At 36.8% G+C, this 12,921-nt stretch overlaps 1 protein-coding gene across 1 annotated transcript in view; it reads right to left on the bottom strand.

Annotated features, from left to right (window-relative positions):
- HERC1 (HECT and RLD domain containing E3 ubiquitin protein ligase family member 1) overlaps window positions 1–12,921 on the bottom strand; it is a 77,827-nt gene that overhangs the window by 22,875 nt on the left and 42,031 nt on the right. The window contains exons 38-50 of the mRNA XM_010179479.1: window positions 12,167–12,365; window positions 11,025–11,185; window positions 9,352–9,468; window positions 8,945–9,176; window positions 7,690–7,814; window positions 7,240–7,460; window positions 6,027–6,295; window positions 5,453–5,505; window positions 4,235–4,435; window positions 3,459–3,633; window positions 2,479–2,749; window positions 1,475–1,688; window positions 488–693 (exon numbers count right to left, since the gene is read on the bottom strand). Of these exons, the coding sequence (XP_010177781.1) occupies window positions 488–693; window positions 1,475–1,688; window positions 2,479–2,749; window positions 3,459–3,633; window positions 4,235–4,435; window positions 5,453–5,505; window positions 6,027–6,295; window positions 7,240–7,460; window positions 7,690–7,814; window positions 8,945–9,176; window positions 9,352–9,468; window positions 11,025–11,185; window positions 12,167–12,365 (2,444 nt within the window). The remainder of the gene's footprint in view (window positions 1–487; window positions 694–1,474; window positions 1,689–2,478; window positions 2,750–3,458; window positions 3,634–4,234; window positions 4,436–5,452; window positions 5,506–6,026; window positions 6,296–7,239; window positions 7,461–7,689; window positions 7,815–8,944; window positions 9,177–9,351; window positions 9,469–11,024; window positions 11,186–12,166; window positions 12,366–12,921) is intronic.

The raw sequence follows: 12,921 nt of genomic DNA, 5'->3' as shown, positions 1-12,921 counted from the left end.
AAGCAAACATGAATCAGTAGCACAGAGCACTAGCTACAGTACTGAAATACTGTAGCCATCAAATAAATTTTTCTACTTCCACAGTACTGTGTACTGTAATTAAACACGCTTTATAAGGATGCTACATTTCGTTCAGACCCATGCTCCACAGGCCACTATTGCACAGAATAGTGGACAAAGACGTTAACTACTATAACAGAAAAATTAATGCAAATTCAGATCTATCCTAAGGAAAGATTTAGGGTGATTCTGCTGACTGCATGTACCATGAACACTTTCATGTTCCCTTTAATTGAATTTTCAAAGCAGCTAAGCATTCTTCTGCATCAGAGTTACCCTCAAGTTGTAACTTACTTTAACACCAAAAAATTACTTCTTGTGGGCAATCATTTCAGTCAGTGTATTTGTAAAATAGTAGTATTTTACTTCTTTGGTATTCTACAAAACAGAGTATCAAAATTCATGCGGTTTTGGGAGAAATGCTTACCCTGTTCTGATGAGCCTCTAATTTTATGAAGGAGCATTTTCGTAAGTCTCCCCCCATATCAGCGAGGGTCTGAGGAATAGTTTGATTATCTCGATCATGTGCTGCAAGAGTTCGCACCAGCTGCTGAGCAGCCCACTGCCTATGTTGTGAAGACAACCTTGAAGAGAGGCAGCAAGCTGCTAGTGCGTTAGCCAGTTCCAGAGGGCCTACAGCAGAAGGATCATAGGAAGGATGGGCATACAAATGGGCAATTAAACCTGCTTAAACAAAACAATGAGATGATGCCTAGATGAGTACCAAACAGAATTACACAAATGAACACAGCATTAGCCATAATTTCCAGAAAAAAAAAAGAGATCAACAAATATCTTATAAGAACGTTGCCATCATGTTAACTAATAGAAAAAACACTTCACTGATACGAAGAGAAAAGTAACCCTCAAGGATTATGAATAGCCTTATTCCTACCATATAGAAAACGGCTGTTCAAAGAGCAAGTGCTTTCTAAACAGGAAAATGTCTCCTCTGACAGAGATAAGCTGCTGTCACTGCTATGGCCTTCCTTCCCCTTAACACAGCAACAGCCTGGTGCTAAGGCACAGCAGCTGCTTTTTGGCTCGCTGACCTCCCACAGCAGAGGCAGCACAACTCTCTACATCAGAGACAGAACAGTACTTTGGTGGCAGTAATTAACTGTTACTCCCCTTAATTTCATTAGGCAGCACAACCAAGGCTGAACATCTTAGCTACACAGCTTTGAATACACAGACATTCAGAACTTTTTAAATGGCAAAAGATAGAAATATAATCTTATTACATAATAGCAAGTAAAATTTGTATCCTAAACTATAAGGTTACTTTGATTAAAACAAGTTTTATACATTTTTGAGACTATATTTATGAATTATTCAGGCAAGTCTCTCCTTATACGTAAATGAGGAATTGAAGATTTAATCACTAACACTTAAAACCAAAGCTATATCATACCTTTCTTTTCAACTTCTGCTTTGTCATAATTTGGCCTCAGTTTGGCCCCTTTGTCTGCCAGCAATGCTACAAGCGCTTGAGTAACCACAAAATTTGGAGATGTGACAAGTTTGTTTTCTTCCGCAATTCCTCTTAAAAAACTTGGCAAAAATTTTCGCTGAATAGGATCATCAACTGTTGTCAAGTTTACACCAGTTGCTGCAGAAATCAAATTCTAAAAATAAATAATTAAAGACAGTAAGTAACCAGAACAAACAGAAAAATCAATTTTGGAAAACATTTTTAGTTGAACCAAGCATGCAGAGTCTTAAAGATTTATTTATAAGAAGTTCTCAACTCCCAACCACTTTTATTTTAACAGACAAAGGTCACGTACAATAAGAAATTTAAGTCTTCTGTCCTGGGGAATATCTGGTCTGGAACCAACAATCCAGATCCAGAGAAAAAGGGGGGGAAAAAAAACCATATCAAGTTACCAAGAATACAAGCAAGAACTTAGGAGCTTACAGAGCTTTTTACTAAGTTATGCACCTGGTGGTAGGATAAAAATCAACAACACATAATAAAATCCATCATCCCATTCAACACTCTAATTTCTTCAAACTCAAAAGAAAGAACAATTAATTATTCTGACTGTTTATAAGTTTCCTGATACATATGAAACCCTGCTGCACGTTCAGAGCTGTAGGTGATGTTTTTGTACATCCACAGAGCTGACTCAATTGAAAACTCCAAAACTTTCACAGAAAAGCCCATCAGTACAAAAAACACATCCATTTTTCTCCACTTGAAAAGAGTACTCAGCAAAAAAATTTAAAATTACTTTACTTTTACCAACAATAAAATACACTCTTGTGCCAAGAACTCGAAGGACATTCTCAAACTGAGGGCACTCTCATCACAGTTCAGAAGATAAAAGCACAAATGATCAGTATGTACAAAATGGATTGCTTCATTGTATAAGCAGTTTAATATAAATATTTATGTTGAAATGACAGTCCTACCTGCGTACATAACTGTACCAGCAGTTTCGCAGCACTAGGAGCGTTGGATGCCAAGCAGCCTACCGCTGTACTCAGATAGGCAAGGCAAGATATAGGCTTGCTTGTTTTGCTGTGTATTCCTCTAGATCTCTCCGCTGAACTTGACACAGTGGATGGACTTGTGGAGAGGCCTGCTCTCCCTGCTGCAGCGAGGCACATTAAACGAACCAAAGTTCTGATATCTGTTAATCCCAAGGATTCAAGGCCAGCTGCCAGGCTACAACTGGAACCACTGTAAAAAATGAAAATAAATGTTCTTGGTTTTGTTAGTACATTTTAAAGGAAAGTTATGCTTGGATATTCCCAAAGCATTAGTGAGCACTGCCTGTTTGATTAGCTAGACATTGTTACCATGTAGGGGGAAGGAGAAAAAACAGAAATGGAGCTGCAGCCTCTCCACTCCTTTTAAGCTGAAGAAAAACACATTGCAGACTTGCCCTAGCAAAAAATCCACCAATTTACCTGGAATCACTCATAAAGTTATATGGATAATTCATGTTTAGAGTTATGCTATGACAATATGCACATGTACATGTCAGATCTCTGTGATGTCTTCAGAGCTGCACAGGCACTCTGTGCAAAGCCAGTTTTTAAATCCTCATATCTCATCAACTCCTGCTTCTTTCATCTAATGTTTACCTCTAAGTTTTAATACTTGTCTTGAACAAAATCCTCACTGACAACGCAGCATCGTTACATTCTGAGTGGCTAACACTACTGGAGTTCACTTTCCATATGAGATGCAGAAGTTCCTTTCAAAAGGTTTGAAGACAGGGTTGGAAATAACAAAATCAACAGAATTTTTTCTCTTAATAGTATAATGTAAGTACATAAAATGAGAATCACCTTCCCAAATAGCTTAAAACTGTATCTCTATCAAACATAACCTGATAACCGGTTCCAAACGGAAAGGTGGAAGTGTTGCTGAAGGTGCTACAAACCTGACAGACAAAAGTGAGAGTGCTCTCATAACCATAGTTCTTGCAAGGAGGACTTGGGCAGCAGCTGTCACTCTTCTTAGAGCCATAACACGGTCGTGTGGATTTACTAGAGCAGCTGCTTGTTCTCCTAAGGTTATCCTGCCAGAAGAACTCTTTTCTATAGAGCCATGACAGCCTTGGAAATAATAATGATTTTTGTTAGTGTTTAAACAAACACAAAACATTATCATGTAGTAATAAGCACAGTAGCAAATTTAGTCTAAGTTTGCAAATTACTCAAATTTTTCAACATTTCATACCTACAGAACTATAGTGATGACAGAGGAAAATACACTCCATAAATTAATTATTCCCTACCTTCAAAGCTAGATGAGCACAGCCTGACAATACTCAAGTTAACATTAACTCCTCTGTTTCCCTCTTCTATTAGAGCGCCCTACAAACTTAAGTATTGAACCTGCATTTCAACCGCATTATCAGTAAGTCCCAACTTAAATCCATCTCTGAGTTCTGCAGAACATGCTACTGACATCCATTGTAGGACTACGGTCAGGGTTTTATTAGCAAATCAAAACCTCATGCCTTCTGCTAACAGAAATGCTTCACACTCCTCTCTCTCTAACGCCGCTATAGCAAAAGGACAATTTCACACCCTGTCTTCACTTCCTCATGGGGGGATGCAGGAGAGACCGTCAAAATATTTCATCATCACCCCTACAAAAATCATACCAAAGGGGAGGTATTCATTCTTTGAATGAAACCGATTTCAAATTTACCTATTTGCATCAATGTTTCTTCCATACTGTTGGTGGCTGTCACCATTGCAACTGAAGCACCCAAAGGGTCACTGTCAGGGAACTGTACAGGTTCAGGTACAATACGTCGATCATTTAACCCAAGAGGTCCAGCCAGTAATTCAAACTCCTCTTCTCCTGTCAGCTTTTCATCTTCATCTACATCTAACATATCCCAGTCTTCTAGAATTGGAGAAATATGATTAGACTTGGTTACAAAAGCTAAAATATTAATTAATTTCAATTAATTAAAAAAACAATACAGGGTATGAAATGTAGATTGTAACCTGCAACATAGTAGACTTAAAATTTCATCTTCTGATGTTGACATAGATAGAACTTCATAAAACAGAAAACCAAAATCCTGCTCTTGCCCCTGCCCATTAAATTTGACCTTTACTTCTACTGCAGAGAATTTTTATGGAAGATTCTCTGAAGCATCAAAACAGCTGGTTTTCCCTTCCCAAGGAAAAAAAAAAGGAAAAAGAAAAAAAAAAGGAAGAAAAAGAGGAAAAAAAACGAAAGAGAGAAAAAAAGACAAAAGGCAGTACAACTGCAATTTGTTTATGCATTCCATTCACTTCCCAACCATTTACACTTACATTTACTGATCCCTCCCACTCTATTTCACTCCACGTACAGTAAAATCTGAACAGTCTCTATTGATTGGAAGATGAACTTGCTGTAAAGTTCTGCAGCCCTCATTTAGTCTTAGATAGGCAAATGCTGTAAATCATAACATCGTGACCATATAAGCTACAGAAAGGCTCAGAATCAAAGAATCATCTGGGGATGGCTTTCTACAGTCACTAGAAATACTCTGTTTAAAGTGAACGCCATCCTGGGGACACTGGCAGCTAGTACAAAGGCAGAAAAGGTCAGAATAAGCCTAATGGCAGACTTGTCCTACAAAGGCAGCTGAACGTAAGGCTTTGTATATGCAGTTCTGGTAAATGAAAACATTTACCAACGATACCTTATCACCCAAAGTCAAGCATTTGCCATTTCAGCTACTTAAATGAAAGACATGGGGAAAAGCTTCACGGATTTTTTTTTTCCATTTGAACTAAAAAAAAAAAATTCAAATACTTCACCTAGTCTGAAGAAGACTTTAAAGTACACCTTCATGTTCATGGGAAAAGGAATAAAACAATATGCAAGTGCAAAGTATTTAATATCTTCAGCAACTTCAAAACATACCTTCATAGACACTGTCTTGTTTACCTATTAAATCAGGAGCCTGGCCTTTGTACCTGTATGAAATAAATTAACAAAGTCATTGAATGGCTCTAATATTTTACATATATGCATAATAATTTTAAACTTGGTTTACTATTAAGTTACTTTACTATTGGGTCAATGCATATATTATTTCTGGACAAGGCTGGTAGCAGAGAAATAAATAAAAGGGCTTCTAAAAGTGTCTGTGCAGGGGGGAAGCATTTTGCAGTACTAACTTAAGAAAGACTCAAAAAAATAATGGAACTGCCAGACAAAACTGAAAAGGAAGTTTTCAGAAGTCAACAAGAGTAGGCAACATCGCAAGAAAAAAACCTCCTTGTTTTTAATTTAAAAAGTAGAAATATCAAGACAATGAAATGTCTTGTTTGCATTAGTCTGCTTTTGTTGAATGCAGAGAATTATTTTAAGCCTCAGTTAAAATAAAGAAAAATGATGCTCGTAATTTTGATTTCTTCAATCAAATTTGTAAAATGCTGATGCTAGTTGCTTCCTTTCTTTCCACAGAGTATTTCACTATGTTGTATTTCTGTACCTTTCAGAAGTTGACGTTTTAGATTTACTCTTCAGAGCTAAGTATTTCTCTCTGCAGATGCCACACAACAAATAGTAAGGATTTCCGCTTCCACATTCACCACCAAACCATCCATCTACATAAGAACCATTGCTACGATAGCCCTGGCGATTTGCACTGCGGCCGCAGCCTGGGTGGTTTCTTTTCATGTGTTGATTGAAGCTGACAACACTGGATTCACACAGTTCACAAACCACTACTTCTTCTCTGTCTTCAGATTCACAAACATGCTGCATAGTAAGATTTTCACATGTTATTTGTACAGAATAAATATCTTCATATCAGATATAAAATACAGCAGGTATTTTAGGTGGATGTTCCTGCCCATTGCTGTTACACACACAGAGTGATATTTATATGGCTAACTTGCAGAAAAACAAAGCAGAAATAGACAATTTATGATATAATGAAGAGCAGACTATCTCAGAACAGGAAAAATATTCAGAAGTTTCACAGGATGAGATTTTCCTATTTCATTTCAGATCTGACTCAAAATTCTTGACAGTATAATTTCTCACAAACTACTCTGCTAGTTCACATTCAATGCTGTGTTTAAGTTACCTGGTTCTCCTCAGAAGTTGACTAAAACTAGGTCCAACAAAGAAAAAAGAATCCTTTTTTTTCTCCAGATAACTGGACTTCACATTTACTGAGCAACAACCATCATCATTTGTGTCAGTAAAGTCTGAGATTTTGCCTGAATATAGAGTTCATTTTTCTGTAATCACATTTCTGTCCCAAGTCAGTAATTTCATCATGATAGTCCAGTGAAAGAACCTCTCTGAAAAATTCGATCTGTATACTAAAACTTGCTTTCATATCAGAGTCAGGTAATATCGTAACTAGGAAACAAAAGCTTAGTCTTGTCTTTTTATCCCACACAGCCGAGCAATCCAGGATGCACACCTGATTTTTAAGTGCTACCATCAAAAGAACATTTATATAGTTCTGTTCTCATCTTGCATATACATATAGAAGTGCAGAGTAACAAGACACAAGAAAGCACTATTATTAATCTAAAAGTGAAGCTACAGAACACAAGATTTTAAGCACTGCTGGCATTTAGCAAAATATTTTCAAACAGGTTATAAGCATATACATGTTACTTTAAATTTAAAAATTCAACATGCAAAAAGCAGTAAATTAAAGCAGCCCCCGCTGCAATCACACACACCCAGGTAGGCCAATCCAGTACCTCTGGGATCCACATTCCCAGAATATCATTATCACTAGTGAGGTCTTGCCCAAACATAGCTTCCATTGCTTCATCATCAAGGTCAATTTCCAACTCCTCATCCAAGTTGAAGTCATAAAGCGCTCCTGGATCTTGCTGCAAAGATATCCCTTCTCTTCGACTCTGATTCCTGTGGGCCTGTACAGAGCGGTATAACCCCGCTCAAGTAAAAAAAAAAACAAAAACAAAAAAAAGAGTACTTTTATTTTGCATGTAATAATTTGTTTTTAACTCTTCTGCTAAACATAATGTACTTATTACCACACAACCACTTAAGTTAAATATACACTGATACACATACTTGAAGGAGAGTTCTGTAACTTTCCTGCAAAGTACCAATCCCCCTCCTCTTGGTAAGCAATGACCCTGGAAGTCTTTCAGCATACTTACCAGCACGTGCTAGCAACGTTCGAGCAGCTAAATCAAATTTGTGTCTTCTCGTTACCGCTGACCGACTTCTAGAGGGAGGTCCACTCGCAGAAGCTGCATTATCCGCATGATCCATGTTATCAGGGCTACAAGAATTCATAATTTACAGGTAAATCAAACCACATTTTGAACACATACAGTAAGGGAAAAATACTAGTATCGTATTTATTGGCTTTTTTATTTTCTTCCTTTCACAAAAGGCAAAAAAGGGAATTTGGAATTCAAGTATTTTCAGTTCCACTGCAGCACACATTTACTGTCTTTCTGACTGCAATATTTACGTCAAACAAATGATACGCAGCAATGTCAACACCTATCACTTGCTTCCATAGTGCCGAAGCATTGCAGAAATTATGGGAGAGCACTCATTTTTTTGCTGTCAATGTTAAAACCAGCTAAAACTAGGATTCTTCTCCCTTTTAAAAGAAATAAAGTCAACGTTTCTATTGTTGCTGCCTCAGTCATTCCCTCTTTTGCCAAACATGAAGTTAATTTACTTAGTAACAGTTGTTGCTTAGTTTATTTCTCCCAGCTGAAATCTGAGTTCTCTGTGCAATGACAGTTTACCTGCGACTAAGTAACAGAATAAACTTAAAAATAAGCGCCTCAGTAAGAACAAAAACACAAGGGTTCTCAAAATACATCTTGAAAATGTCATCCTCCCTATTAAAACAAAGCTGGCATAATTCTTAGAGGTGTCACTCAAAAGTATAACCATTACTTTTAGAATTAAAAATAAAAGAAAACCAACTACCTTTCCTCCCTGTTTAATAGACAGTTCAGATATAAGGTTATGAAAGTGACTGAAAATGTAAACTTCAATTCAGTTTCATCCTCTCTGGACAAGAAAGAAAAATGAAGAAAAATACCTGTTCATGCATACAGTTGAGGGAAAAAAAAATTCACTAAAATGCTGCTTTATTTCTAGGTCTTTTAGGTAAAACATAAGCTATATGTCCTCATTTTTTTCATTCCTCTTTCCTCTACTTTTCGAAGGAAGGGCACTCAGTTACATTCTTCCCCAGATCTGTGCACAAACAGTGCTGGAAAGTAAATGCACCATGCACACCTAACTTAATTGCATCTTTTCTTTTACTCATGTTGTAACAGAATTCAAAAGTGGCATTACACAGTAATGTTCTGACAGCACCAATGAACTTGAGATTTTCAGTTTCAGCAACAGATTACAAGAAATTCAAAGAAAACTACATTCTACCTTTCACTAAAGCCTTCCTCCATTTCAGTGGCATCAGCAGAAGGGATATCACCTGGTGACTGCAAATAAAAATGATCACCAGATTTTCCACCACTTCCAGAGACTATTGCTCCATGTCGTGAATCCGCAGTCCCTTCTGACTGGGGCTCTTCATCATCTTCATTTCCAGGGTGCTCTATCATCCACATGGCCAGCACAGTGATATTCTGTGCATCCGCTTCTCCTCTGGCACCTGAAAGCAGGAAAATCACACTTTAAAATTGCAATATATCATAGATGGTGAAAGAAATAGATTTTCCACCTGTAAGTGGTTATAAATCTTCAAAAATAAGCATTCCATTGTAAAAAAGTGTTTCATATCGATCTAATTTTTCAGTTTAAACTGAAAAATTCTAGTTATAGATTACCTGTAGCTTCCATAGCTTTTGCAATTTGCCTGAGGGAAAATCCCATTTCTAACAACGGAACAGCAATGGCAGGAGGAGGAGGGGATGTTGAAAGTCGGCTGCTTGGATCTGACAAAGCTTAAAAGACAGAAAACATTAAATGTGAAGTGCATACATTTTTCTTTAGTGTTGCTTTACTAGACCTCACTTGGATATATTAACTTCAAATAAGGGAATAACTGCCTTTAACTTTCCTCTCTACTAGTTTTTACAAAGACACTTTCTCTAATGAAACCAGACAATTCTTACCGGTAACATATATATTATGCAAGCGTCTCTTTAATCAAGTAGGATCCTGGTGATATCTAAAAGCACTATTTATTTTAAGATATTTCTGAGAAGTTTATTTCCATCTAAACTCTGTCAAATTATCTATTTGATTTACATTTAGGTAGACTAGATAAAGTTATCCTTGTCTGAATCATCGAGCTTCCCAAATGTTATGACACCAATAAACCTTCCTCTTAAGGCACAGGAATAGACCTCAACTAAGCTGGTGACAGGTATCTGAAAAACCTCTTTGCAGATGATGGCTATACTTCTGTGCAAAGAGTCTTTCAAGGGACTAAAAAGCTCAGGTACTGCCCAAAACCCACAATTTCCTTATAATTTACCAGAAAAGCGAGGTCTGATGAAGGCATCAACAACGCACTAAAAACCACTATTGTAAAGACAGTGTCATGAATACAAGCAAGTCAACTCGTAAAAAAAAAAAAAAAAGAAATTGAGCAGACAAGTTGCTGTGCAACAAATGAAGCAACCAAAAAACCCAACTAATAGCATGGATACAAGAGCAAGAACAAAATGGAATTTTAAAGAATGGACTTTGTTTCTCAGCACCAAGAATGAAATTTGAAGAATATACTTTAACCCAGTTTTTTCTATTAATGTAATACATACACATTCTATATATGAGATATATATATATGTATGTATGTATGTATATACATATTATACACATTAACACACATACATATGGACGTGTATTTTTCTTTTTATTATTATCTCCCTTGCATTACAACACCTGCAATTACAATACAATCTGTGCTCTCTGGAAGCTCAAGTTTCTCACACAACAATTTGCTCAGTCCCCTACCTATTGCATTCTGTATGTATGCTGGAATAGAGCAAGTTTCTGTTTTGAGTAGAACAGTGCAGGCTGTAATAAAACTTCCATGAAGAGAAGCCTCCCATTACCTTTCACATTATTCCAAACAGCAGCATGAGGAGCCCATAAAGGTTGGACAGCCCATTGTATCTCTTAAACAAGATTAATTGGAAGGACATATACTAATGTATCACAAAACAAACCAATTCTTGTTTTCTGTGTGGTGTATGGTCTATCAAAAACTAGAAAATCAGTGCACTAAACAGTGGCACGCAACCAAGGAAAAACGCCCAAATCAGATTAACAGATTGAAGTAATTACCAATAATACTGCATTCTCATTTTATACACATAGTTTGTAATCCATTCTACAGCTTTTGTCCTAAGAGAGTTAGGAAAAGTTTTTCAACAATGCTTTGCATGTGAGGCTGCATGAAAAAGAAATTCTGATAGTTTTCCATGACTTAAAAACTTCTGCAAATTTACCAACACATCTACATTTCTATCTATATCGACCACAAGTGTACCTGTACGATTGGCAGGCCTTGCAGACTGGGAATCAGGAGAAGTCAGACTTTGTCTCCGTCCAACTTCATCTGAGGGAGATGTTGGTAAAGAAGATATTGGAGGAGTCTGAGCGCGCCGTGCCGGAAGTACAGTTGTGGTAGGATAACTCGAGAACATTTGCCTTTAAAAAAGAACAATATACATGTTTGTTAAGAAGAGCTATGTTGAAAAAGGCCTGACACAAGAAATATACCAAACTAGAGTGCACTTGGCAAGTTATACTTTACAGCAATTGAGTTTTGTAAGGGTAAGCTGCAATAGGTATATTGGGGTAAGCATAAAAACCCTACCAGAACAGCTCATTCCTACCACCTTTGTCTGGAAAGTTAAATTCTAAAGTACGCACCTAAAAAGCCCCTCATAGACCAAGAGCTGACCTAGGAGATAAAAGAGAAGTAAACACTCCTCCTATTTCCCCACTTTGTTGAGCACTCAGCCTGACTAATAAATCAGGTGAGTATTTTCACTTTTATTGTCTTGGTAATACGACATTTCTCTGGCTTTTGTCAAATTATACCTCCAATGCCTCTAAGAATAGAGGTCAGATACATCAACAGAATTAATAAACTCAGAATATGACTCTATTCAATGTAAAGCATATCTTATTCTACATCACAAATAGCCTCTACAGATTAACTATGGCTCTGTCTCACTTCCATTGCAATATGTGAGGGTAGGATGAAATGAGATGTTACCTTGCAGGACATTACATATAAGCTAAGGCCTACTCTAGGTTAAGAATCAGCAACTATTCATTAATAAAACAGAACTGTAAAGATCTTAAAATTAAACTATATCAAATGAACATGAGAACTGAAGGACAACATAAGGAAGGTATTTTCTCGTCTTGAAGAATTCAGATGTGACATATATATACAGCGTAGATTAAAGGCTTAGTAACTTTTTATTTCTAGTAATGTATGTCCTGCAAGGCAAAGTAACGAACTAAACTCTGTCCTGTGCAGAGACAGTTCTTGACAGTAAATACAAACATTAACGTTTCCAAAGACTCTGAGAGCTGAAGATATAAATCGTATATGAACCACACAATCGGTTCCCAATGCTCCTGGAATTATATATGCTGAAAATAAAGAAATTTTACCTAAGAAGACTGAGAGGCATAACACCAGGTGACTCTGAAGCTGGAACTGTTTCAGTATCGGTTACTGGAGTAGTAGCAGTGGTTGTATCCTCCAGAGAGCTGCTCATGAAAGATGTTGTGCTAGAAGCAGAAGGGCTGGTTGTAACTGGTGTTTGGGCTTGCTGAGACTGATCACCTTCTTCCACTTGTTGATCTACTTCTGGGAAGAAAAATAAGGAAAAAAGAAAAAAAAAAAGGATGTTACAAGAACATTAATATAATCGTGTAAAGCAAAGTAGTAGCTGCGGCTAAACTTTGAAAAATTACAATAGTTAAAATTCCCGCCAAAGAAATACACATGATACAAACACTTCTGCCAATAACTCATGGACCTATATAAAGTCTACTGGCTCTTGCTGTTGTCAAACTGACACAAGGTAAATAGTAAACAAATCTTTCCAGATGATAACACAAGCCATTTGCTTGGCTAGATCTTATGCTATTTAGATTTAGATTTATAACTGTAAGAGCTAGGATTATTCTCAGGTAAAAGGGAAAGAGGTCTCAGACATGGAAATGAAGCCGATTAACTATAGAGCTATTTTAAACTCAGCTGTGTAAGTAACAGATTTTCAAAATGGATTTTTTGGTGGGTTTAGAAGAAGCCCTTAGGATAGTAAAGAACCAGATAGCACAGTAATTAGCTTTAATAATCTAGGTATTTTTCTTTGTTTAAACTGATTTAAATTGTTTCCCTGAAGATGTAGACTGTTATA

This window comes from Mesitornis unicolor, unplaced genomic scaffold (genome assembly GCF_000695765.1).
Source record: "Mesitornis unicolor isolate BGI_N332 unplaced genomic scaffold, ASM69576v1 scaffold8672, whole genome shotgun sequence".
Taxonomy (NCBI): domain Eukaryota; kingdom Metazoa; phylum Chordata; class Aves; order Mesitornithiformes; family Mesitornithidae; genus Mesitornis; species Mesitornis unicolor.
This window is presented reverse-complemented; position numbering and strand designations above follow the sequence as displayed.